The sequence below is a fragment of the Canis aureus genome, chromosome 26 (assembly GCF_053574225.1).
Source record: "Canis aureus isolate CA01 chromosome 26, VMU_Caureus_v.1.0, whole genome shotgun sequence".
In the NCBI taxonomy this organism is placed as follows: Eukaryota; Metazoa; Chordata; class Mammalia; order Carnivora; family Canidae; genus Canis; species Canis aureus.
Genome location: NC_135636.1, coordinates 27407437 through 27432942, shown reverse-complemented (window position 1 = coordinate 27432942; position 25506 = coordinate 27407437). Strand labels below are relative to the sequence as shown.

Genomic DNA, 25506 nt, shown 5'->3' with positions numbered 1-25506 from the left:
GGCCGCCCGCGGGGCGGCCCGCCCCCTCTGCACCTCCGGGCCCGGAGCTGCCTCCATCGCTCCCGCATCCCGGCCGGGGGGAGGAGGAGGCGGAGCAGGAGGCGAGCCGGAGCCGCCGCCGCCAACGCCGCCGCTGCCGCCGCCCGAGCAGGACAGAGCGCGCCGCAGCCCCGCGCGTCCAGCCGCCGCCCGTGCCCATCAAGCAGCCGCGCCGGAGCCACACCGCGGGACAGCCCGGGCCGCTGCGCGCCCCGGCCCGGCCCAGCCCAGCGCAGCCCCGGCACCGGGCGGCCCGGCGGCCGGCCCGCCCCCGAGGGCGCCGGGCGCGGCGGGAGGATGCCGAAGCCGACGCTGCTGCTGCGCGGGGGCTGGGAGCGCGAGCGCAGCCCCGGGGACTCGGAGCTGGGCCGCCAGTTCCGGGACTGGTGCCTGCGCACCTACGGCGACTCGGCCAAAACCAAGACGGTGACACGCAGCAAATACCAGCGGATCGCCGAGGTCCTGCAGGGCGGCGGCGGGACCGGCGCGGGCAGCGGCCCGGCGGCCGGCGAGAAAGGCAAGTTCCAGTTCTGGGTGCGCTCCAAGGGCTTCCGCCTGGGCAGCGGCCGGGAACCCAAGATGGGCCAAGTGGTGTATGTGCCGGTCAAGACGGGCTCGGTGAGTGCGCGCGCGGCGGCCGCGGGCCGGTCCCGCCGCGGGGCTCGGGGCGGGCGGGGGCGGGGTGTGGGGGTGTGGGGGTGTGGGGGTGTGGATGTGTGTCCGAACGTGTGTCCCTGAGGTTGTCCGTGGGTCTGGCCCGCTCGAGGCGCACGCGTCCCTGCCCACCCGCCCGCCCCGGCCCGCCCCGGCAGCGCTCCGGGTGCGGGGCGTCCCTGCCCCCCTCTGCGCTGCTGCCCGGGCCGTGGCCGTGCCGGGCGGGCTGTCCCGGGCAGCTCACCCCAGCATGTTCCGTCCTCCCGTCCCCTCCCCCAGCCAGCAGGCGGCTGCTCCGAAGCCCGAGCCTCCCCCCCGCCCGCCCCGGGGCTGCCTGTCCCGGGCGCCTCGCGCTCCCGCCCCCGGGCCGGCTGGGCGGTGTGTGTGTGTGTGTGTGTGTGTGTGTGTGCGCGCGCGCCTGTGTGTGTGTGTGTGTGTGTGTGTGTGTGTGGAGGGTGGTGCCGCGGGAGGGGGGGCAGGGGCAGCCGCGGGACGGGGAGTCCACTCGGCTCCCCAGCGCCGGGGGAGGGGGCCCGCCCGGGCACGGTCTCCCCGACCCCACCCGGGGCTGGCCCGGGGAGGGGCGGCCCGAGCCGCAGCCTGGCGCAGGAGCAGCCTCGCGCGGGTGGGTGGGGCGCCCCCTCCGCCCCCCGGGCCCCTAGCTCCCCCCCTCCCTGGGACGGGGGCGGCCTGACCTATCCATCCCCTCCCCTCCCCCGTCCCCGGGGCCGGCCCGGTCCGGGCGGGGTGGCGTGGGGGAGGGGGCGGGGAACCGCAGCCGCCGGGAGGGAGGAGGCGGGCGGCCGGGCGGGGGCGTCCCCTCCGGCCCCGGGCGCCCTGGAGAGGGCGTGCGGCGCGGGCCCCGCGGCTCCCCCGCCGGGACCTCATTGTTCTGCAGCGGGTGGGGGCTGGGGGGGGTGGCTGCTCCCGGGGCGCTGCTGAGCTTTGAACTTTCCGTCGCGGAGACCCTCCATTAGTGCGTTCGGCCCCCGGCCCGGCCCGGCCCGGCCGGCCTCCCTCCCTGCCCCCCTCGCTCCCTCCCCGGCCTCGCCCGGCCCGAGCGAGCGAGCGGGGCCGCCCCGCGCCGGCCTCCCTCCCTCCCTCGCTCCCCCGCTCCCCCCTCCGCGCTCCTCCCCCGTCCGGCCCGCCCGCCCCGCGCTCAGCCCCGTCCCCGGCCGGAGCGGGCTCTTCACACACAATTGATTCGGTCGTTACGAAAAGTGCACTTGTCCCCTCCCCCTCCCCCTCCGGCGGCCGCCCGGGCCCGGGCCCGCGGGGTGAGGGGGCCGCGAGGGAGGGAGGCGGGAGCCGGGGAGCGGATCCGGAGGCGCCTCCCCCCGCGCCCAGGGGACGGGGCTGCAGGCCGCGGGGAGTGGGGAGCCGCGAGCGCGGAGGGCGGGCGGCCCATCTGCGAGGAGCGCTGATAACCGCGCCGCTGCCGCTGCGGCCGCCAGCAGCCCATCTGCGCCGCTGCCGCCTCCGGCCGGACCCGGAGCGTGGGGCCGGGCCAAGGGGTGCGCCGGGGCCGGATTCCCGGAGGGCCAGGCGGGAGCAGCGGCCCACCCCGCGCGAGTCAGGGGCCTCCCCCAGCCCCGGTCGGTGCTCTCCCCCGAGCCCGGGGAGTCTGGGTCATTGTCCTTTCCCCGATCGAGTCGGGGACCCCTCCCCCAGCCCAAATCAGTTCCCACTTTCCCATAGGGGGAGTGAGGGCCATTGCCTCTCCCCAGCTTAGGTCAGCCTTCCTTCCCCACCCTGCCAGTTCCGTACCCCCTTGGGTTCTCTCCCATCTTGGGCTAGGTTTTTTTGAGTGTGGTTTTTTTTTTTTTTTTTTTGAGGTCAGTGACCCACTAGGTGGTTGACTGGCTCTGTGCCCCCCACCCTGGGGCAGTGTCCTCAGCCCTCCGGATTAGTTAGCACCTCCTACCCCAGCCTGGTTATGCCTCCCCAGGGAACTGACAGTCTTGGTTCAACCTTCCACGTAGTCGGAGGCAGGATCCCCCATTCCACCCACTCCTGAAGTTGGGAGGCAGGTGACCCTCAGACTTGTCAGCTGGCTCACTGGTTCTCTGTGTGGGTCCATTTCTGCCCTAGGGAATGGGCATCATGGGGCAGGTCCCCTACCCCCTTAGCAACACTACTGTCAAGGCAGAGCAAAGCAAGCATGAGCACGCACACACACACACACACACACACACCCATCCATCCAGGCCACATTCAGAAATTGGGTGCTAGGCCTGGGCTCCAGGTCCTCCCAGCCCAGCCAGTCGCTTCAGACCCTTCATGAGGCCCACGTCAACCTGCCTCACCTGTCCCCAGCATCAGGGGCCTCGCGACCCTCCACCCTGGCTCCCAGGCCAATAATATGCCTTCCCCAAGGGACCACCTGCCTTGGACGCAGAGAAAGGGGACCCAGGTCTCCCTGCCCAGGCTGCCAGGAGGACGACAAACACAACAGAGCAGCCATGCCCTCCTTCAACAGCCTGTCCCTCCAGCTCCCTGTGCTTTCCTGCCTGGCCTGCCTGTCCCCAGAGAGCCCGTTAGTTACCTGCCACTCGCCCAGCCAACTGGAGCCAGCCGCAGGAGCTGCCCCAGAGTCCTGCCACCCCCATCTTCAAGCACCTTCCTGGGGCTTAGTAATTATTTTTATATTTCCATTTTTCTTTCCACTGATCTAAGAGGAACAAATCCTGCTGGGAATTCTGGGCCAGCCATGGCCTCTTCCTGGGAGGGGCTGAATGGGACCATGTTAGAAAGGTGCAGAGGACATGCCCTACCTTCACTGGCCTACACACACACACACACACACACACACACACAAAGTTGCCATTGCCTCTGGTGGCACTTGGGAGACACCCTGTAGTTTTGTCCTGGGTGGGCTTCTGTGAAGGTCATCAGGCCATAAACCTTTGTCTGAGGCACTTGATCAGCACCCACAGGCCTTGGGTCGGGTCCTGGGTATCGGGGCAGGTCCGACTCTGCCTGCTTCTGGGCACCCAGCTGGTGTGTGTGGGGGGGTGGGCATGGCTGAGGATGTGATAAAGAAGCCCTCCGAGCCACCAAGGGAGGGCGGGCAGCAAAACAATTTCAGGGAAGAGGAGGTGTGGGAGTTGGGTCATCCGGCAGCTGAACCAGGGCCCCTGGCGCGGTGTGCGGTCCCAAGGGTGGCGATGGTGTGTCATCTCTCTTCCATGTTGTTCTCTGGCTGCCCCCTCCCAGGGCCCCCTTGCCTCCTCCCACAGCCATATGCGGTGCTGTGGTCGGGCCCTTCCCTAGTCCCGGCCGGCCGCGGGTCGATGAGCTGACACCACTTGTCCCGTCCCATCTGGCCCTGAGCTTTTCTGGGTGTGTGTGACAAAGGCTTAATCTGCCCGGACGGGCCCAGGGCGGAGAGGAGGGCGAGGGGAATTACACTCCGCGGGGCCTCCTGCAGCTGGGGCCCGGGCGGGGGCGGGGCGGGGCGGGGGTCGAGCCAGAGCCTGGGCGTGGGGGAGAGGCAAGTTGGTCTTCAGTTTGCAGGTTGTCACAGGAAATAGAAGTGGAGGCGGAGGGCTGAGGGCTGAGGGCTGAGGGGAGGAGGGCGGAGTCCTCCACCCGCGCGGCACGGGGTGCTCATGGGGATAAGATCTTTTTATGACAAGAGCCAGCCGGGGGCCTCCTGACTGGGCAAAGCCTGGTTAGGATTTATTATTTCTTGTGTTTGGCCTGCTCCGGACTCCGAGCGCTGCCAAGCAGGGGAGGCAAACCCCTTGGAGGCAAGACCCTCTGATTCGGCTCCAGCATCGGCCACAAAGTGAACCGACCTCTTTCCTTTTCCTCTGGTCTCTTCAAGTGGGGCTGTCTACCCCCAGCACTCCCCTTCCCCGGGCCTACGAGGGCCGCAGGTTATGGCTGGGGTAGCCCTGGGCCACCTGTCAACTCCCAGGACCTCCCTGGAGATGGATGTTCTCAGCTCAACTCTACCATCTTCCGGATGGGAAGACTGAGGCCTCGAGAGAGGTGCTTTCCGTTGGTAGGGAGCCAGGACTGGAATGCAGGTTTCTGTGCTCCAGTGTGGGCGTTGTAGGCCCATCCCTGGCCGTGAATCCCCCCATTAGAGCCCCATTCCCCGAGGGGAGACGCCAGCTTGCCAAACCCCACTGTCAACATTAGGCTTTTGCGAGCCAGACCCCAGGTGTTCCGCTGGCCAAATTGACTAATGGTGGTCTTTTCCCAGTTTGCAGACAACGTTCATTTAGTGGAGAGCGTTTTCTCAGTCTTCGGTCTTTCTCCCCAGAGCTTTTGTGTAAACCTTTGGCACCTGCGGCCACTGGTCTGGGCGGGAAATGGCCTCTGACTTAACACAGTGTAATATATGCTGTGACCTTCGCTTGAATTCCTCAATGTTTCCTGCTTTTCTCCCAAGTTATCACCACAGTGACTGCTTCCAAGTCACCTGCTGTGTGCCTATCACTGTGCCGAGGGATCGATATGCATCGACTTGTCAAATTCTTGCAATCCCCCAGAGGTCGATGCTGCCATCCTCCAGATGAGTAAACTGAGGCTTAGCAAGATGTGGGGCTAGGCCACGCTGCTGATGGGGGCAGGCCCTGAGCTGGGGTACATCTCCAGTTTGACCCCGGCTGATGGGTCTTGTGGCCCCGATCCCATGGAAAGCACAGGTCCTTTGTGACAAGCTTTCAGTCCATTACACCTTAATCTGAATTAGTTTACAAGAATTTCTCCGCTCAAGATGTCTGTAATCACAGGCTGGTGCTTGAGGCAGGACTGGTTCCGTGTGGGGTGTCTAGGGGCCTAACTGGGGCTCACGAAGACAGGTATGGAGTGAGAGGAGGCCTCTGTTGTCCTGGGTCCTGGGGGACTTTGGAGAAGGTTGACAGTGACATTTGGCACAGGCCCCATTTGGATTTCTCATGAGTGGCAAAAGTGGGCTCTTTTGTCAATTAAGCCTCAGTGATTTGGGTGAATGTGGTCTTGGGTACTCCAGGGGTTGTGTTTTGGACCCTGGGTGATGCTTGAGTTAAACCTGGAATGGCCCCAAAGACAGCCTTCTTGTCTTGGGGTATCTGAAAGTCAGGAGGCCCATCTGGGACCCTAAAAATACTGCTGGGAAGACTGGGGGGGACGGTGGGCAGCTGGTGGCTAGGGCTGGCTAGGGACAGAGGTCCAGAGCCTGACCCAGCCTCCGGCAAACTTGGGCTTCTCCAAGCCAGCTCTTCCCTCAGAGATTGTGGGACTGATTGAATAGTGTGCACGGGTGCAGGTGCTCATGGGGTAGAGCATTTGTGTGCACAAATGAGGCTGTGTGTGTGTGTGCATGCGTGTGCAGCACTGTGACTGTGTGGGTGTGTGTGTGCATGTGCTCATCCATGTGCAGGCAAGGGATGCTTGTGTGCCTGGGGCAGTGTGTTTGTGTGTGTGTGTGTGTGTGTGTGTGTGTATACAGGTGGAGGGGAGACTACATGCTTGTGAATGTGTGTGAGTGTGGGCATCTGTGTTGGCAGATGTGCAAGCACCTGGGGTGTGGGCATCGGCAGGCCACGAGTGTGAGTGTGCCTGCACACATGTTTGAGATCCTACTGAAGAAACCCCATCAGTGTGGCAGTGCAGGGCTGACAGGGGATGTCCTTCATTGTGACAGAGGCAGCGGAGCTGCTGCCCTGGTCCCTGTCGCCCCTGGGGCCTCAGCAGCTTCGGAAGGGAAGTGTTGAGGGAGGCAGTGGCTGTGGCTGTAAGAAGTGGTGCAGTGGCCCTGTCCCTGTCCCTGTCCCCATCCCCATAACAATGGCCAATGCACCTCCTTGTTTCCAGCCCTCTTCCCCCCTACACCCCCTGCCCTACAAGGGCACTTACTGAGCCCAAAACCCAGCACCACGTAGGGTGGGGTGTGCTCTTCTGGGAGAGAGGTCTCTGGACTCAAAGCAAGGGGGTCAAGACAGGTGGAGCCCAACTCAACCACTTCCTGGCTTCCTGGCTATGTGACCTTGGGCCAGTATCCTGCCTCACTCTCTAGGTCTCACTCTCCTCATCTGGAAAACAGGCTAGAAAGCCCCACTACCAGGGGGGCTTGGCAAACTCAAAAAGCTCCGCTCTCATTTGAGGGGTTTTGTCTGGTAACTTGTGTCAAAGCCAAGCCTGGACCCTGGGCCCCCAAACAGGAGAGGGAGCAGAAGAGAGCTGGGTGGGGCCCTGCCACGGTGGGCAGCTTATTAGAACAAGGACTCTTGAGTCTGCTTCCTGCTCCTGGCCCCCCTGACATACAGGGGGCGGGGGCCTTGGGGTTTCGAGCTACAGGGCACTGGGTTCAAATACCAGCACTGCCCTTTTACCAGTTTGACCTTAGTTTGCTCATCTGTAGAATGGAGCTGATCATTCTGTCTCCCTCATAGCACTGTATGAAGATTCATGCATTAGTCAACATAGAGCCTGAAGAACGTGCAAGTCTTAGGAAATGTTAGCTGCTGTGCGATCTCACTGAACCCCAGTTTCCTGACCTGGAGAATGGGGATGGTGATGAAAGCCAGGGTGGATATTAGATGGCCAGTGGAAAGAAAGCACCCAGCCAAGTCCCTAGTTGGTGGGCAGTAACTATTAGTTCCCTAGAGATTGTGTCAGAGTCATTTCTGTCTCTAGCACCAATAGGGGCTGGTTAGTGTCGTACTGAATTGCACAGGACACCAGAAGGGTCTTGATAAGTGGCATAGGTGTGACATGAGCCTCCAGAGCTGGGGACTTGAAAGCTCAGGGTCTCTCTCCCCTGGTTGGCTCCTGCCCTGCTCTGAGCCTCAGTTTCCCTAGTTATTACACACGAATGCTCTTTTGGTCCATCCTGCCTCTGAATCCTTTCCTGGTGCTGGCTGCCAGTTCCCAGAGGTCAAGGAGGGGTGCCAAGGGGTGAGGCTGGGGACTCTACCAAAGCCTGTAGGTATCCAGCAGGCAGAAAGGTAGTAGGGTGAGCCTCCCGAAGGCCTTCTGGCTTCTACCCCCACATCCCCACCCCTGCTCTGGTCCCAGGCCAGGAACTTGAGTTCTGGACTCCAGGATCTTAGACACAGGGAGGCTGCTGTAATGACTGCCTCCCTTGGTCAGGGGCCTGAGCACATCTCCCATGTTTTCTAGCCCCTGGCAGGTGCCAGACACTTTGTTTCACTCAGTTGCCCCTAGATTCTGTGAGGTAGATGAGAACTTGGCATCAGGGAGGCCAGGGAACTTGCCCGAGTCCCATGGTGAGGAAGTGGCAGGGCTTGGGCTCCGTGGCTGTCCGACCCTCTGAGCTGCAGGGCGTAGAGGCAGGGATCCATAGGGGCCTTCGATCTCTGCACCTCCCCACCCCCGGCATATGGTGCCCCTCAGCTGAGGGCACTCCACTAAAGCTTCTCAGAGCTCAAGGCAGCCCTCTACCAGCCTGGTGGGAGACAGGTGCCCAGACCCCCATCTTCCTCCTCACCTCAACGGCAGCTCCAGAGTCTGACCCAGCCTGGGCAGGCTGCAGGGGTGGGGAGACAGAGTGGCCCGGAGCTGGGCCTGTCCCCTCCGCACGAAGTCATCCAGTCCTCTAGGCCAGCCTGGGAAGGGGGGAAACTGAGGCTGAGAACGGAGAGAGCACTCTCACAGTCCCAGAGAGCACCAGAGCTGGGTGTGACCTCCCAAAGCCTGGCCAGTTGTGCATTCAGCCACTCACCCCTCATTTACTCCCTACCTGTCCCCATCTCAGCAGCCCCATCCTGCCCCTGCTCAGCCACACCTGGGAGTCATGCTGACTCTTTATAGCTCCTCATCCCCATCCAGTGCATTTGCAGATCCTGTTGGTTTGACTTTGAAAATACATCTCAGGCTTCACCTCCTCACCACTTCCATCCCTCCAGCCACCCCACTGTGTTCACTCCCCCACCCCACCCCCCGTAACCCCCTTTGACTCACGCACCTGAGAAAACTTCGCAGAACGCAAACCAGACTCTCACCTGCCTCTGCTCAGAACCCTCCAAGATGCCTGTCTGACTCCAGGCAAGAGCCGAAGGCTTTCCTGAAGCCTCCGAGGCCTGGCATGATCTGTCCTTGCTGCCTGCTACCTTCACCTCACTCCACTCTCCCCTTGCCCATCTGATCTCAGCCACACTGACCCCTTTGCTATTCTAAAAACTACCAAATACACTTCTGCCCCAGGGCCCTTGCACTGGCCATTCCCCTAGGCTGGAATGCTCTTCCCTCAGATCTCTACACAGCTGGTTCCTCTCCTCTTTTGGGTCTTTGTTCAAATGTCACCTCCCCAGAGAGGCCCTCCTGGATCACCTAGTCAGGACCATTTTAGGTCCCTTAGACCCTTCTCACCCCCCCTTTCTATTTAATTTTTTCTATAACTCTTCTTACCCCATGACATTACGTATGTTTTTTAGTTTATAAGTTTAGTGTCTTTCTCACCATAAGACTATGAGCTCTGCCAGGGCAGACCAGTCTGTTTTGTTCACTGCTGTGTCCACAGGACATAGAAGAGCTGCTACCCCTAAGGGACCCTCCCCACCCCCACCCCCCCCGCCACTGTGGGAGGCAGCAGATGCCTCAGAGCAGGAGTCTGAGAACTGCTTATGCACTTCTGTACTCAGAGGGCCTCTGGGGCCCCAAGGTCCAGACCATTCCTCCTGCCCAGCGGTGTCTGAGGAGTCCTCAGGAAGACAACATTTGAGCTGGACCTTGAGGGCCCAACCAAATTTTTCCACAAGAACAGAACATGGAGAAGCTCATTCCAGGGGGGTGAGAATGTGAGCAAGAGCTAGGAGGTGGGACAGGTGTTCGCAGGTTAGCACAGGCTGTGTATGATGGCAACTGAGGCCACCTTCCCAAGGAAGCATGTTCTGCAGACGATTTCAAAAGGGTTAGGGATGGGTAAATGGTCAGATCAGCTCGAGAACCCCTGCGGGGTCCTGAGGGGACAAGCTGGTGAAATCGGCTGGGGCCAGATGGAAGAGAAGGATCTGGAAAGCCAGTCAGAGGAACTAGTGTGTCCTTATCTCCTTGTGTCATCATGAATGAAAGCAAGGAGTCCACAGGAGGGTTTTTAGTGGAGGGAGATAAGGTCAGATTTGGGTTGTAGAAGGAACCCTTGGAATGCCAGGCAAGAGGAAGACATCGTCTACGAAGGAGAAACAAGAGGTAAAGGAATTATAAGGTGCAGAGAGATAAGGCCAGGGACGAAGGGGAGAGCCTGCTTCCCTCGCAGGACAAGGGACTGGGACTGGGTGACAGGAGGTGAGGGGCAAGTGATGTCCGACGGTCAGTGTTGACCCAGTTTTCTTGGGTGGAAGGAGGGGAGCTAGGATACCAGGAACGTGGACAGATGTACAAATCTAGGGGGCAGGGGGCAGGGGCCTGTGGGCGGAGTCTAAGAGCTGTCCTTAAGGCCAGTAGCATGTGGCCGTGGGCAGCTATGGAGAGCTGGTGACTCAGGGCTTGGTGGGGCCAGCCCAGGAATCATCGTGTCCATGGGGCCCCCTTCCCAGCCTGGAACCTTCCTCACCCCGGCTGGGACCCGACTGCAGGCTCCTGGGAGGCCTATGCTTGGGTGGATGACTCATCGTTTTCTCGGCATCCCGGCATCCCCGGGCTGAGGAAATGTTCAAGGAGACATGGGGCCCTTCCTTTGGCAGGCTAGGCCCTGACTGGATGCTGGCGGGTGGAGAAAAGTACACTCGGGCCTCATCTCCCAGCATCCTGAGGGCGTGTCTCCAAGAGCCCCTGGCTTCCACCATCCTGTGCAGTCCTCAGCCACCCTGGGGAGAGGCTGTTATGATCCCATTCTACAGGTTAGTAAACCAAGGCGCAGTCTTTGTGGGCACCTAGCTGAGTAAGCACTTGGTGCTGCAGTTTCTTCATCTGAAAAATGGGTCTGATGATTGACCCCCCCCAACGGGTTTGCTGGGAAGACCAAAGGAGAGGATCACGTGAAGTGCTTAAATAGTGGGATCGTCGTTTTGGTAGGGATATGGAGAGGAGTCTGCCTGGGGAGTAGGGGCTCTCTACTGGGTGGAGGAGAACTAGGGAAGACCAGAGGGTAACATGGCCAAACAGCAGACCCGCATTTGGACCCTGTTCTACCACCAGCTTCTGGTTCAGGGCAAATGGTCTGCTCTGGTCCTTCATCCCCTTGTGGGTGAGTGGAGATAACCCATACCCTGTAGGGTAGCTGGGAAGATGCCCTAAAACCAAGCCTGACAGGCAGGCCACAGAGTAGGGTGTGCTGCTGTAACTCAGAGTCCCTTGGAGAACCCTTCTCCTTAACGTAAAGATCCCCAAACCAGGTAGCTGCCAACCTCCCAAGGGTGGTTAAGAAGCACTCTGTGGGGTGACAAGAAAGCCTGGGCCAAGGGGGAGAGAGGGGGCTCAGCTCAGAGGGCTCCTGCTGGGAAACCCCATGGGGGATGGGGTTTCCCTGGGAGATCTGGAGCTGGGACAGGAGCAGGCTTGGGACAAAGGGTTTTATGGTGAATGTGAGGCCCCTGCAAGTCAGAGGAGGAGTGGGGAATGTGGAGGCAGAGGCTGAGTCCAGGCTCTGCTGTTTACTGCTGTGCAGTCTTGGGTAAGTCACTTCCCCTCTCTGAGCTGAGGACAGTTGAAGCCTCACTTACATCTCCCTTCTAACCTGCGCCATGTGGTGTACAGCAGCTGTAGCAGGGTGTGGGTATCGAAGAGCCCTCAGGGAAAGGGGGCTATAATGAGAATTCTGGTTGTGATCAGATCAATAACCCTCGAGTCTGATGAGGTCATGTGGGGCAGTGTTGCTGAGCCGGGCTGCAGAGCACAGACTGGTCCCAGGTTTGAACAGAGCTCTTCCACTCACCAGCCAGGTGACCTTGAAACAAGTCGCTTCCCCTCTCTGAGCCTCAGTTTCCTCCTCTGTAAGATGGGCCCAGTGGCACTACCCATCTCACAGGTTGCCGGGGGAAGGTGAAAAGAGGTTCCATGTCAGGTGCTCAGTATGGGAAATGGGAGTGTTTGTCTCTTGCGCCTGCAGCATGGCTAGTGGCAGCTAGACCTGGGATACGAGGTCGGGGACGGGCCAGGGGCTGCTGGAGCACAGAGGTACAGGAGGGGCAGAGGCCAGAGCTAGAAGGGAGTGCAGCGGAAGCGTGTGCAGGGACACCGGAAGGGAAGACGTCCAGCAGGAGGGTGGTCAGCTGGCTTGCCCCCAAGGATTGGCAGCCCTCCCACCCCCAGTTCTGGATGAGAGGAGGCCCTGATAGAAGCCAGGGCAGAGGGAAGGCACCGTGAACCAAAGCAGGTGGGAGGTAGAGGCCAGAGGTCCGGCTGGTCCAGGCAGCAGTTGGCTCTCAGGGAAGAGGGGGGCAGTTGGCTTCCCATGCCCATTTTGGGGCTAACAATGGGCATGCTCCCTGGGCCAGAGAGCCCTAGGTTTAAATCCTGCCTTATCATCCCGCTGTGTGACCTCAGAGGCATCTCTGCCTCTTGGAGGCTCCGCTTCCATATCTGTAAAATGGGGATAGTAACATCGACTACCTTTTAGGGTTGTGGGGGTAATTCGAGATACGTAAGGGACACAGTGAATGCCTGCTACCCAGCACAAACAATGACCGTCATGACACAGCTAGTATTTGTGGAGTGCTTACGAAGAGCCAAGCACTGTTAAGCACTTTCTGCACATGACTCCATGTGATTGTCTAAACATGGCTACCTTTGCAATCCTCATCTTGCTGATGAAGATGTTGAGGCTCAGAGAGGTTGAGTAATACGCTCGAGGCCACACAGCTGATAAGAGGCCGAGCAAGGACTTGAGCCTGTACAGCAGACAAGTGTGATGTCCTCAGCTCACTGTATCACCCATCCTCGTGGCAGCAAGTGTCAGGTCCTGGGGTCCCCTGTGGCATTACACAGGCTTGGACGGGGCCTCTTCACAGAAGGGAGGGGCAGGCGTGAGTCTGAATGGCAAGAGTATGCAGCCCCTGGAATGTACGACCAGAGTGCAAACAGGATCTGCTGGTAGGGTCACCGAGGGATTCTGTGGTCCGGGTTGGACCAGGTTGGACCACCGAGGGAGGGCCAGGTTGTGGCAGGGGCGTCACGGCCGGCCAGCCGGCCAGCAGGCTAGGCTGCCCTTTAGCCTCGTGCCCACCAGTGCGAGGCAGGGCAGAGAGCTCGACACCAGCGGCCAGCTGCCAGCAGCCCCAGCAGGCGGTGGGTGGCGCTGAGAGGCGCTCAAGGCGGGGAGAGGGTACCATGGGGGCTGGGGAGGAACCAGGGAGGGCTCTTAGGAGGAGATGAACCAAGAAATGGGAGATGAGGGGCTGGACCTCCCAGGAAGGGAGAAAGGGTGCAGTGGGCAAAGGAGCACAAGAGAAGTATGTTTTCAAGGCAGACACATGACTTGAAGCCACAACAACAAAACACCAGCCATCAAGGGGGTGAAAAGTGCCCGGCCCGGCCGCCTCCACCCAGGGGAGGTCCGGTCCCCCCCTCTGCCTGATACGCGTGGCTCGGCCCTGGGCTGCCTGGTTCTCCATCCTGCATCCCCTATGAACTCACTGTTTGCCTTGGACAACTCAGCCTCTCGGGGTCGGAGTTCCCGCATCTAGAACGGGGGTGATACGAGGGCCTGCCTCTCTGGACTGTTGTGACACTCAGGGCTCCTTGCGCTGCGCAGAGGTGGGCCGGTGGCTGAGGGCTCCTTGACCACCGACCGTTGTCGCCGTTGCCGCTGCTGCCACTTTGCTGGGATCGCTGGTGTTCATGGGCGTAGCTGTGTGCCCCACGTGTGTGGTTTAAACGCCCAGCTTCCCTTGCAGGTCCTCAGGCTCAGTTTTCCTGGCATCTGCCCGTTTAGGCCAGAGGCAGAGGTGAGAGGTCAGCCCAGTGGCCCCAGATCTTCAGACAGGTCTCCGATGTGGAGGGGTTTCTGGCATCAACTGGGCCCCAGGAGCTAGCCACTGCCTCGTGCAGGGCTGGGGGTCTGGGGACTCGGTGGCCCACTCCCGTGCTGGGGTCAGGAGAGATGAGGTTAGCTGTGGAGAGAGCCTGTGTCCAGAGGCTCCAGAGATGGGCATTCGAAGCCCTCCTCTGCCACTTCTCAGCCCTACCCTTACTGAAAAAGTTCCCAGCTCCTAGCCTTGCTTTCCTTATCAAGATGATGGTACAGGCTGTGGTGAGGAGCCAAGGCAACAGCCCAGATGTGACGGAGCATTGGGGTTGCTCACTGGGGACCCCGCATGCAGGGCCCTGCCCTCAGAGGATCTACAGTTGAGGGGATGGTGTCATTCATAAGATCCCACTTTAGGAGGTATTACAGTGGAGCTGAGAATAATCCAGCCCTGGGTTCAGAGCCTAGCTGTGCTGCTTAGTAGCTGAGTGACCTTGGGGATATTAATTAACCTCCTTGGGCCTCAATTTCCTCCTCTGTAAAATGGGCACAGCAATAGAACCTGCTGTGTGGAGTTGTAGGATGCAGCTTAAGAGGCTGAGCTTGGGGCCTGGCTCACAGTAAAGCTCTGTGATCAGCAGCAGCTGCAATTATTTTAAGGAACTCAGACTAATCTGAGAACCCCTGGCAAACAGTCCAAGGCTGCAGGCAATCCATTCATTAACCGAGTCATTCAGCAAACGGATTGGCACCCACTTTGCACCAGGCCCTGCTCATGCATTCCACAAGGATTTACTTAGCACCTACTATGTGCTGGGAGTGGTGAACAGGACAGACTTGGATCTTTGCGCTCCCAGAGCTGGGAGCCTCAGGTAGCTGCACTGGCTGGTGGCTGGGGACAGCCTAGGGCCTGATGTGCCATCCAGCTGGTCAGCTCAGGCAGCCAGGCCCAGGCCCCTGTCCCCGTTGCGCCAGGCTTGCTGAGCTTAAGGGGACCGCTTCTGCCTGGCATCCCTAAGCTAAGCCCTGCCACCCACATATCTGGCTCCTCTGGGTCTCCCTTTCCCAGGGAAATAAACTCTGAGGGTTGTGGGGAGTGCAGGGCCTTTCCTATCTCCTACCCCAGTTCTTGTCACTTGCTCCCCAGCAAAAGTTCACTATCCTTTCTCCTACTTCCTCTTCACACAGCAGCCAGACTGCTGTATTAAAAAGGCAAACCAAAAAAAAAAAAAAAAAAAAAAAGGCAAACCTGGGGCACCTGGGTGGTTCAGTGATTGAGCACCTGCCTTTGGCTCAGATCGTGATCCCAGGGTCCTGGGATCGAGTCCCTCATCGGGCTCCTTACAGGGAGCCTGCTTCTCTCTCTGCCTATGTATCTGCTTCTCTCTATGTGTCTTTCGTGAATAAATAAATAAATAAATACAATCTTTTAAAAAAGGGGCAAACCTAAGCATGTTCCCTCTCTGCCCGAAATCTTCCTGTGGGTCCCCATCAGCCTCTGAGCAAAAAACACCAAGGCCCAGCTCTGGCCCCTCTCTCCTCCTTCTGGGCTCCTGCTCACTACCTTTAGCCACACTGCCCTCCAGGCTGCTCCCCCAGCCCTCACTGGGCCTTGCTACAGTGTCACCTCCTCAGTGAGGCCCTCCCTGACTGCCTTTTCAAAATCCTTTTGGTCACCATGTTCTTGCCCCTTCCCCTAACTTTGGAGCTTTTTTTTTTTTTTCTTTAAGATTTTATTTATTTATTTATTTGAGAGAGAGAGAGCACATGCGCGTGCATGCAGGAGCACAGGGCAGGGCAGGGAGGGGCACAGGGAGAGAATGTCTTAAGCAGACTCCCTGCTGAGTGTGGAGCCCAGATGCCAGCTTGAGCTCAGGACCCCCTGAGATCATGACCTGAGCCAAAGTCAAGAGTGGGCTGGCAATTGACTGAGCCACCCAGGTGCCCTTGGAGCCTTTATTAACATCTGACCAGTGCTACATTTGTGTGTGTGTTCCTCTTGGACTCCACAAGGACAGGGATGTTGGCTGTCTTGCTCACCGCTGTGTTTTTAGCACCTAGTGCCTAGTCAGCACTCAGTAAATATTTGTTAAGTATCTCAAACCTTTTAACTCTCCTGATTCCTCGGTTTCCTCCTCTGCAGAATGGGAGGACCAAGGCAGTTGTGGGGCTGACGTGAGGGCTGGCTCAATGGTCAGGGTCCCATCCAGGGTTTTCTGACCTGCCCGACACGAGGACTCCTCCAGTCCTACAGCTGAGAGAGCCAGAGGAGGTTGGCAGGGTCAGCAGGTGGTCACAAGGGCATTTGGGCTCACTCCTGGTTGTGTTGAGAAGCCCAAGTGACGCAGAGTCACAGCTGTGGGAAGAGGGGAAGAGATGCCAGTTTGCAGGGAGGTTTGGGGCCAAGACATGTAGGCTTGGTGGTCAGCCCCTTAATGGGGTCCCAGAAGGCCAGCTCTCAGGCAGTGGGAGCTATTGAGTATTATAGAGCAGGGGACCATGGGGAGGGAGGCGTTTAGGGAGCCGAATCTGGTCTGGTGTGTGCAGAGCAGAGACCGGAGACTGAGGTCCAGAGGAACAATAGTCCAAATGGGAGCAGAAGCTCCAGAAATGAGGGGGAGGGCTGGAGAGGGGTTGAAGGAATGGATCTGCCTCCTCCTCCTTGCATCAGCTGCTTTGTTCTCGGTAAAAGCCAATTCATCATTCATTCACTCATTTATTCATTCAACAACTGAGAGAGAGCCTCTGGGGTATAGTGGTGAGCCCTACAGATGGGCCCCTACCCAGAGCTCTGGATGCATCAGGGGGGCCAGATGCTACAGGACCCAGTGATGGTGGGAGTGCTGGTCACGATGGGGATGGCGGTAGTTATGGTGATGGTGGTGGGAGTGCTGGGGATGGTAATGAGGATGAGAAGAGGATGTTGTGCCTGGAGGTGTGTCTGCGCACATTTATTGAGTGCCCACTAGGTGCCGGCCTGCTCTCAGTGCTTCCTGTGTGTTTGCACACTGGGCTCCTGAAACAGCCCTGTGAGGCAGGGATCTTATGCAACTTGCCTGAGGCCCACTGTGAGCAAAGGGCGGCACCCGGATGTAAGCCCAGGCAGGCTGGCTGACCAGCAGCTGCTCCCAGCTATGGCTACCTGCCACTTCCAGCACGCAGCTCCCTCCCTTAGTGGTATGCAGGTCCCTGGATCTGGACCCAGCATCCAGCACCCAGCATGGGGCCTAGTCCAGGTGAAGGTGCCTGAGCCTGACGTGTCTGAGCAGGGTTTAAGGCCTGGCTTTGCTCCAGCAAGTTTGAGCAAATGGCACCCTCGCTCCTCTGCCCCTAGCACCTCATATGTGAAAGGGGAGAACTGTCCCCCAAAGAAGCCACTGGAAAGGCAAGGAACCAGCACCTTCATGGTAGTAGTTGATGTTTCCAGGAGGAGACCCCATTCCATAAATCAGGAGACAAGAAGGAAACGAAGGATCTATTCTGAGTTCTGCCCCTGGGACCTGAGATGGGGAGGGGGCAGGCGGGGAGCCAGGGACTCCTGAATGGACGCACTGTACATACCCCCTTGCTGCTTCCCCTCCAAAAGCCCCAGGGGAGGGGCTTCCCCCCCCCGCCCCCTCCCCCCCCCCCCCCCCCCCGACTCTCACGCCTCTGCATCCCTAGTTTTAGCAAATCTGAGCCAATCCCAGGCTGAAAGAGAGGGGACAGAAGGTGAGGGCTGGGAGCAGAAGGCCTGGGCACAAATACTGCCTCTGTGCTCCCTGTGTGGCCTGGGCCCAATGCTGTCCCTCTCTGAGCCTCAGTCGTCCAAATATCCACGGATCGGCTGCTCTGCCAGGTGCTGTGCCATGTTGTGGAGACACAAATGGAAGTTTCTGCTCTCAGAGAGCCTTTATTCGAGCGGGGGCTGACACTACACACTAAACAAGGAAAACTCCCCAGTTTATCAGATGCTGCTAAATGCTATAGAGAAAAATCAAGCAAAGTTAGGAGACTCAGAGGTGCTTGGGGAGGGAGGTATTAGAATTTTTTTTTTTTTTTTTTTGGTATTAGAATTTTAATCAGGGTATCAGAGAGGGCCTCATTGAGTAGGTGACATTTTGAGCAAAGCCCTGAAGGAGGTGTGGCAACAAGTTATGCAGGTATCTGGGGGAAGAGCATTCCAGATAGAGGGAACAGTAAGTGCAAAGGCCCTGAGGCAGGAGTCTGTCAGGTGGGTTTTTGGAATAGCAAGGAGGCCAGTGTCCCCGACGCCCCCACTCCTTATATTTGGGAATCAAAAGACTACAGTTTATCCCTCAGGATCTTAGGACCCAGAACAAAATGATTTCTGAGCTCTCACAGCCAATCCCAGTGAGTTAGTGATGCCCGCAGGGGCCCTGACACCTATTTGTTCAACCTTTGAGGTGGATTTTAAGACCCACGGGGGCTTGGAAAAGAGAACACCGTTGCCTTGACTCCTCACTCCATGTGGCAGACTCTCAGATGGCCCCCCACTTTCTGGCTATGGGACCCTTAGGCAAAAGTTCCGAACTCCAGTATCCTCATCTATAGAATGGGGATGTGATGCTTGTCTGATGGGGCTGATGGAATGGGATACAGGAAACATGCCCGGACGCATGTGTTTAACTGCCCAGCTTTATGCCTGCCTGTAGGAGGAGCTTAATAAATGTTTCAAGCCAGAACTTAACATTTGTATGACTTTGAACTATTTTCACAGGTGTTGGCAACTGTCACATCACCTGAGTCCTTTCAGAACTCCATGAGGAAGAGAGGGCAGAAATAATAGTACAAAGGGGTAAACTGAGGCCTAGATTGGGGGAGTGACTTGCCCCAGGTCACAAGTGAGGCGGGGCCACTAGGAGGCTAAAATGTGGGTCTCCGGGCTCAGGGGACCCGGGGGACCCAGGGGAGTGGAGACTGCCCAGAGCCGTCTGCACGGCTTCCCCCAGATGAGCGTTTGTGTACACGTGCACACACGTCACTGGCACCACGAAATAATAGCAACTTTCAGATTTGTGGTTCCCGAGCAGGTTTTGTAAGGCACGGCTTGGTGGGTCAGGAGGTCTGTTGTAAGGATGTTGAAAGGCCCAGAGTGTGGGGAAGCTCAGGCCGCAGGCAGGCGGAGTCTGGGGTCCTCAAGAAGAGGAAGAGGTCTGAACTCATGTGATTGTCCACTCGGCCTGTGTGTCCATCCGGTGTCTGGCCCTGCTGGGCAGGGAGGGCTGGGTCCCCAGACGGGTCTCCCAGCAGCCCGGGCCGGGTGCCTTATCCATCCTGATCAGCCTCTGAGCCTCAGGACGGCTCTGGGGGGCGGGGTGGAGCGCCCTGAATGAGGAAGCCGAGCTGTGGCGGGTGCATGCCCTGCTGGCATGGGAGAGCCAGGGTTTGGACCGGGTCTGCCTGCCCCCGCTCCAGCCCAGGCGGGGCCTCCCCGGGAGCCGGTCACGGCTCACCCAGGCACCGGCAGCAGGCCCTGTGCAGGGGGCCCCCTCCCCCTGGCCCACCTTCCTGGCCACCAGGCTCTGCTCCGGCTGCCGCGGCCTTCCCCGCATCACCTCGGCGGCCCTTTGAAGGAGGGAGCACGTCCGGACTCAGCACCTGTGCCCGCCCTCGGTGCCCACACAACTCGGGGGTTTCGAGTCCCATTTTCTAGACGAAACAGAGGCATGTCCCAAGGTTGTGTCCTGAAGCACACGGGCCGTGATTGCGGAGCTGGGACTCCAAAGCCTGTACTTTTTCCGTAACGTGGCCGCCAGCCCTCAGTTTCTTTGGCAGAACGGGAGATGGGGACCGGGCAGCCGGAGCTGAGGGCGCAGCAGTGTGCCGTCCTGGCTGCCTCCCCTCCCAGCCGGTGACCCTGGGCAGTCACTTCCGCTCCCCGTGCATCAGTTTTCTCACCTGGAAATGGGGCCGAGAGCAGTTTCGTTCTCCAGCTGTTGTGGGGCAGCAGCGGGCAGCAGTACAGCATGCCCAGAAAATACCAGAACACTTACGGGGGAGTCCCTACTTTTGAAATCGCCGAGCTCCCTGTCCGCCCCCTCCCTGCGGGACTCAAAAGGAGGCCAGGGGCCTTGTCAGTGCTTTCTTCTGCTCTTCCTGGGGCGCGGCCCAGTGACCTAGACTGGCTGGGGGCTGTGTGGATGTGTCCTGTGGACAGACGCGTCCAGGGAGCTTGTCACGGTGGGTGGTGAGTGGTGGTCGGTGGGTAGTCCCCAGGCGTGGATGTGAGGCCAGCTCAGGCTGTGCTGGGCAGCCATGGGTGCCTTTGTCCCCTTTGTCTCCTCTCGTGCAAATTAGCAATTACCTTTCCTGCTCCTGCAAGCTCGGCCTTCCCTGGGAGAATTATCCAAAGCAGCCACTGAGCAAGCAGAAGCCGCCTGGCTAATTAGCAGGTGGCCACTGGGGACAGGCTCAGGGCCTGGTGGCCAGAATTGGGGCTACAGCTGCCTGCAGCTGGTGCCAGCTCAGCTGGGAGACCCAGCAATGTCCTGGGCTCTGGGACATCATGGCCTTTCGGTCACAAGGTTCAAATCCTTTTTAGCTGTGTGACCTTGGGTATGTTGCTTTGCCTCTCTGTGCAACAGTTTCCTCATCTTTAACGGTAGGATCAAGTGGGTTTGGAGCCCAGCACCAAACCCACCAACGGTGTACATTATCAGCGGGTAGTATCACCACTGCTCTTGTCACCACTGCCACTACCTTGCGTCTGTGCTGGCTTAGGTGGGAGAACACAAGTGACAACCCTGGGGGACTCTGTAGTGCCACCACCTTAGTCTCACAGGCAGCAGGAGGAGCCCAGCTAGGCCTCAGGCCCTTTGGTGATTGAGAGGCTTGATCCCCCTGAGCCTGAACTTCCTTTTGCTTTCCTCTAAGTGAAGGAATGGAATAATTGAGATACCCCGGTGTAGGGCCTGTAGGTGATAATAAAGGTGGAGCTTCTTCCCTTCTCTCGCCACCCCCCCCTTCCCTCCCTCTCTCTGTCCCTCACACCTTGGGAGCACACAGGAGGGAGGTAGGAAAAGCAGATAGAAGGGCTGCCTGTGGTTTGGGGTAGTCAGAAAAAGGCCCCAGAGGAGGGAGGGTCTGAACTGGACTCAGTGGGACAGGGGTTGCTGAGCAGCAGTGTGCTGGGGTAGGTGTGAGCACAGGAGTAGAATACAAATGAGTAGCCTGCCCAGGGGACAAGACCATGAGGCTGGTGGTCCAGGACCAAGGCGGTAAACCCGGCAGCTGTGGCAGGTTGAGGTGGGGCCAGGATTCAGGAGGTGGCATCTGCGTGCAGGGTCTCCAATGCCAGGCCAGGTGCATTCTCCCTCTGGGCCTGGGACTCGAGAGAGAGTAGATCTTTGGGGACTATGGGAGGGGGGAGCTGGTGAGCACAGTGTCTCAGAGCACAGGCGAAGGGGCCTCTGGCTTGGTCTGGGGAATGCCAGGCTGGGAAGGGTTTCTGGAAGACTGAATCTTGGAGGCAACACTCAGCTCATCTGGAAGCTAAGCAGAGGGTGGGGGGTTCCAGGCAGAGGAGAGAGCCTAACAGAAGCACAAAGCACTGTTCAAAGCTGGAGTGAGCAGAGCCACATCACTGAGGCCTGTAATAAGCCATCACTGAGGGTAGAAAATAAGCCAGGACTTTATCTGGGCACGGAAGATAGAGAGCCAAGGAAGGTTTGGGGTAGGCAGCTTGTGATCTGATTTCCAAAGTCTAGCTGCAGCCCCCCCCCCCCCCCCCCATTCACTGGGGAGGTTGAGACAGCAGTTCTGCTGTCCAGAAACCTGATGGGGTCAGCCTGGCATCTTACCCTCCTGGGTGCCCACCCAGCCACCCAACCCCATCCCTCCCGGAGCCCCAGCACCTGTGTGTGTGCAGTGAGTAGGCAGTAGACCTGTGTCCCAGAGTGCTTGGGGGGACATTGTGATGGTCCTCGTGACATGCCTGGGGCTGGGCACCTGGGATCCTTCATCAGGCACTCACTAGATGCAGGATGTTTTATATACATTTCCTCAGCAGCCTTTTTAGGCAGGTTCCCCTCCCCCCCCCATTCACTGAAGAGGAAACTGAGTCACAGAGAAATGACTTGCCTAAGGGACAGGGCTGGGACCTGAGCCCAGGCTGGTCTGGCCCCACGGTACTTGCTCTTAGCCCCTCCACACCCCATCCCCAAGTGGGGCCTTGGCTGGGTGTGGCTCGGTCCCCAGCCAGTTCCCGGGGGCCCTGTTAATCTCCTCTCAGGGCCCACCAGCACAAGGGCCAATTAGCACCTGCTCTTTGCGGGGCACTACACCTGTCCCCCTGCCCTGGGCCCCCCAGAGGCCTGGCTCTGCTCAGGTCTCTTTGGGCACCTCCCTAAGCTCCAGAAGCTGGTGTTTTCAGTACTGCGCCATAAGAAAAAAGACTAAGGCTCATTTTTTTTTTGTCAGAGAATCTGGGAGAAATAAAGCCGATGAGAGAAGCATCCCAGCGTCAGGATTTTTCCAAGCCTCGGTTGGGCCGCCTGCAGAGCACCATCTCCCCCGCCACGGGCTCCCCTGTCTCTCTTGCATCTGCCTCCTTCTCCCCCACCTGAGGCCACAGGGGCCCCCCGTGGGTCCCCTGCGCCTGGGGCTGCGGGCGGTATTGGCTGCAGCTTCTCACCTGTGTGCCGGGTCTGGTTCCAGCGAGAAAGGAGGAGGAATAAAAGGTCCTTGAGATGGTGACAAAGGTCTGAGTGTGGGCCGCCAGAGCAGCCTGTTTCCAGGCAACTGCTCTACCCTGGGCTCCCCGCGGCGGCGGGCACATCCGTCATGCTGCAGCTCAGCTCGGCGAGGGAGCTCGGGCCACCCCAGCAGCCGGGCACGGGGCCCATGGCCCCCAAGCTCCAGCCCTGCTGGGGACACGAGGCCCCTTCCACAGGGGCTGCAGGAGAAAGCCCAGCGTTGTCATGGCTACTGCTGGCCAAGCACCCACTGGGTGCCCAGCTGCAGGCCTGGTGCACACAGAGCAGAGCTCGCATCCATTAGCTGCTCTGTCCATGCATCCATGCATCTGTCCATGCATTTAGGATGGAATAGTGGTTTAGTGTGCAGGCTCTGGATGTCTGGATTGAAACCCCACTCCACCATGCACTTGCTGTTTGATCTTGGTCATGTTACTTTCCCTTGCTGAGCCTCATTTTCTTCATCTGTGAAATGGGCATAATAATAGCTCTTACCTCATAGAGTTGTTATGAGGATTGAATGACTTAATATGGGTAATACCCTAGCCACAGTGCCTGGCACATATTAAATGCCCAATAAGTGTTAATTGTTGTTTCTATTTTTATTATTAATCATTTGTCAAGAGACCATAGGGGCATGGGAAGCATGTGGTCTATTGCAATCACATAGACCCGGGTGGGGTTCATATTTGCCCCACTTGCAACTCTATGGCCTTAGGCAAGTTGCTTTGCCTCTCTGAACCTGTTTCTTCTTAGCTAAATTGGGGGAGAGAATTAATAGTTTAATACCTGCTCTCTTTAGCATTAAGTCTGAAGCCTCATCTCTGGCTGGAAGGATCGGTGAAGCCCCGCCAGAGTGATTACTGTTCAGCAAACCTTGGTTGGTACCTGCTCCCTGCCGGTGCGGGGGTGCCAGCCCCCATCCACCTGATTTCTGGGCCGCTCAGCCCTGCGGGACTGCCCTGTTCCTCGCCCATCGTTCTAAGTGTTCCAGCCTCTGCCCTCAGGGCTGCCCAGTCCTGTCCCTCATCCTTCCTTCCACCTCCTTTTTGAAAGTAACCTCTGCCAATGCCCCCAGCCCGGGCCCTGGAGAGAGGAGGAGGAGGAGCGGCGGCAGACCGAGTGCCAGGGGATCGGGCACGCTGCCGGCCTTTGTCTGGGCTGCCCGGGGCCGAGGCTCAGTCCCCCGGGGCAGGCCACGTTGCCGGCCTGCTGGCGGCTCAGGGAAGGCCGCGTGGGCGGTGGGGCCTGGACAGGCCTGGGCTGGCAGCATCCCCCAGGGACGGCCTGGCCCATTTGGGCGGGAGGGAGACCCAAGCCTGGGAGGAGAGTGGGATTATTCTGCAGCTCTCTATAGCAGCTGGCTCGCGGATGGCTGGGTGCTACTGAGGCCCACTACAGACACGTCTCAGCACCCACTGTGTGCCAGGAACTGTGTGGTACCAGGCCTTCAGAACGAGACCACACAGTTCAGTCCTGGAGCCTGACAGCCTGGGTTCAAATCCCTGCTCTGCTGTTTGCTGTGGCCCAAGCAAATCCCCACACCTTTCTAGGCCTCTATTAGCTGGTCTGCAAAATAAGCATAATAGTCCTACCTTGAGTGCTTAGGGCAGTCCTGAACAAAGAAAGCACTCAGTAAGTGTTACAGCTGTTGTTGTTGACTCCGCCCTTGAGAAGAAGGGGCTCAATGTTTACTGAACTCCTACTGTGTGTTGTAGGGGCTGGAGAGAGGATCCTTGGATCCTTTACTGAGGGGTGCCTGGCTGGCTCAGTTGGTGGAGAATGTGGCTCTTGATCTCAGGGTTGTAAGTTCATGCCCCACGCTGGGTGTGGAGATTACTTAAAAATAAAATCTTTAAGGAAATTTTGGAAAAAAAAGAAATGTTTGCTGAGTACCCACTGTATGCCAGCATCTGGGCTGGGCATTGCAGATACCCAGATGAAAGACCTGGCAGGAGGGACACTGGGGAGAAAAAGAAAAGAAAGGAAGAGGAAGCGATATAGGAGTCCTACTGTGTGCCAGGCTCTCTGCTGAGTACAGGAAATCCAGAGGGATTTAATAAATAAATTAGAGGGAAATAAATAGCTATTTTCCAGAGGGAAATAAATAGCCCCTGCTCTCTTGGTTAGGAAGGACATGGAAATCTGGAAACCAATGATTATAAGCCAGGATAATTAGTGCTGTGACATGGGATGCTCTGGGGCTGGCCACAGAGCCTGGGAAGTCAGGGAAGGCTTCCTGAAGGAGGTGACCTGGAATCCTGGCATTGTGGTCTAACTTATCAAGTCCCTGCTGTAATCACTCTGTCATGTTATATAGCCTGGGCTCGGTATAAATATGTCCAGGGATAGAGGACTTACTACCCAAAGAGGAATATACTTTTGCCATTTGTGATCAGCTCACCTTCTTTGGACCCATTCATGGCCCTCCCACTGCTCTGTCTGGTCCAGGCTGCATCAACTTCTGCATTAGTCTCCTGCTCCCTTTCTTGCCCCTCCAGTCCATTCTCCACTCAGCAGCCAGAGCAATCTTCTGAAACATAAATCAGACATCAGTTCCTAGCCTAAAACCCTTCAGTGGCTCCCCAGGGGCTCTTAGGACAAAGACCAGACTCTATACCGCAGCCTACAAGGCCTGGTACAGCCGACCCTCCAGCTTCCCCAGGCTGCAGAAGGGGCTGTGTCCAGGCCAGATCTGCCACCTGCCGATGCAAGCAAGCCTCTTGAGGGTAAGGGGGTGAATTTAATACAGACGAACTCCCCCTCCCCCCAATTCTTCTTTCAGGAGACAAGTGGTGCTGGGCTATGGGGTGGTGACATGCCCAGTTTGGTGATGTCATCTAGGCACATAGTCCCAGCTCTCAGCCTCGGTTTCCCCATCAGTAAAATTATGGGGGTGATGTCCTTGATCATCATGTGAATGATGCGATGGGTGCTCATTCACAGTGCTGCGCCTTTGGGCTTTTACAAGCTCACCCCCTCAGCCTGTGGCTCCCGTAATAGACTGTTATGAGCCCCCTACCCAGAGCTGATCCCAAGAGACCAGCAAATGGGGGTTAGATGACAACGTGGGTTTCAACAGCTGTCTTGATCCCGAGGAGACATGGAGGCCAGTAAGGTGAAATGACCCCTTCTCAGCTCACTCTGTCTCAGCCCGCCACTCTGGCCACTTGTCAGGTGTCTGCAGTGATGGCAGAAGGGTTGGGCAAATTTGGGATGCTGGGGGCTTTAATTCTTCCACCCAGAATCCTAGGTTCT

The 25506-nt window shown here is 58.4% G+C and overlaps 1 protein-coding gene across 2 annotated transcripts in view; it reads left to right on the top strand.

Annotated features, from left to right (window-relative positions):
• The first annotated feature begins 315 nt into the window (after window positions 1-315).
• NOL4L (nucleolar protein 4 like) overlaps window positions 316-25506 on the top strand; it is a 130848-nt gene continuing 105657 nt past the window's right edge. For both annotated transcript variants that reach the window (XR_013365150.1, XM_077872693.1), the window contains exon 1: window positions 316-657. Coding sequence is in view for 1 of the 2 variants with exons in the window: in XM_077872693.1 (XP_077728819.1) it covers window positions 337-657 (321 nt within the window). In the remaining variant the exon portion in view is untranslated. The remainder of the gene's footprint in view (window positions 658-25506) is intronic.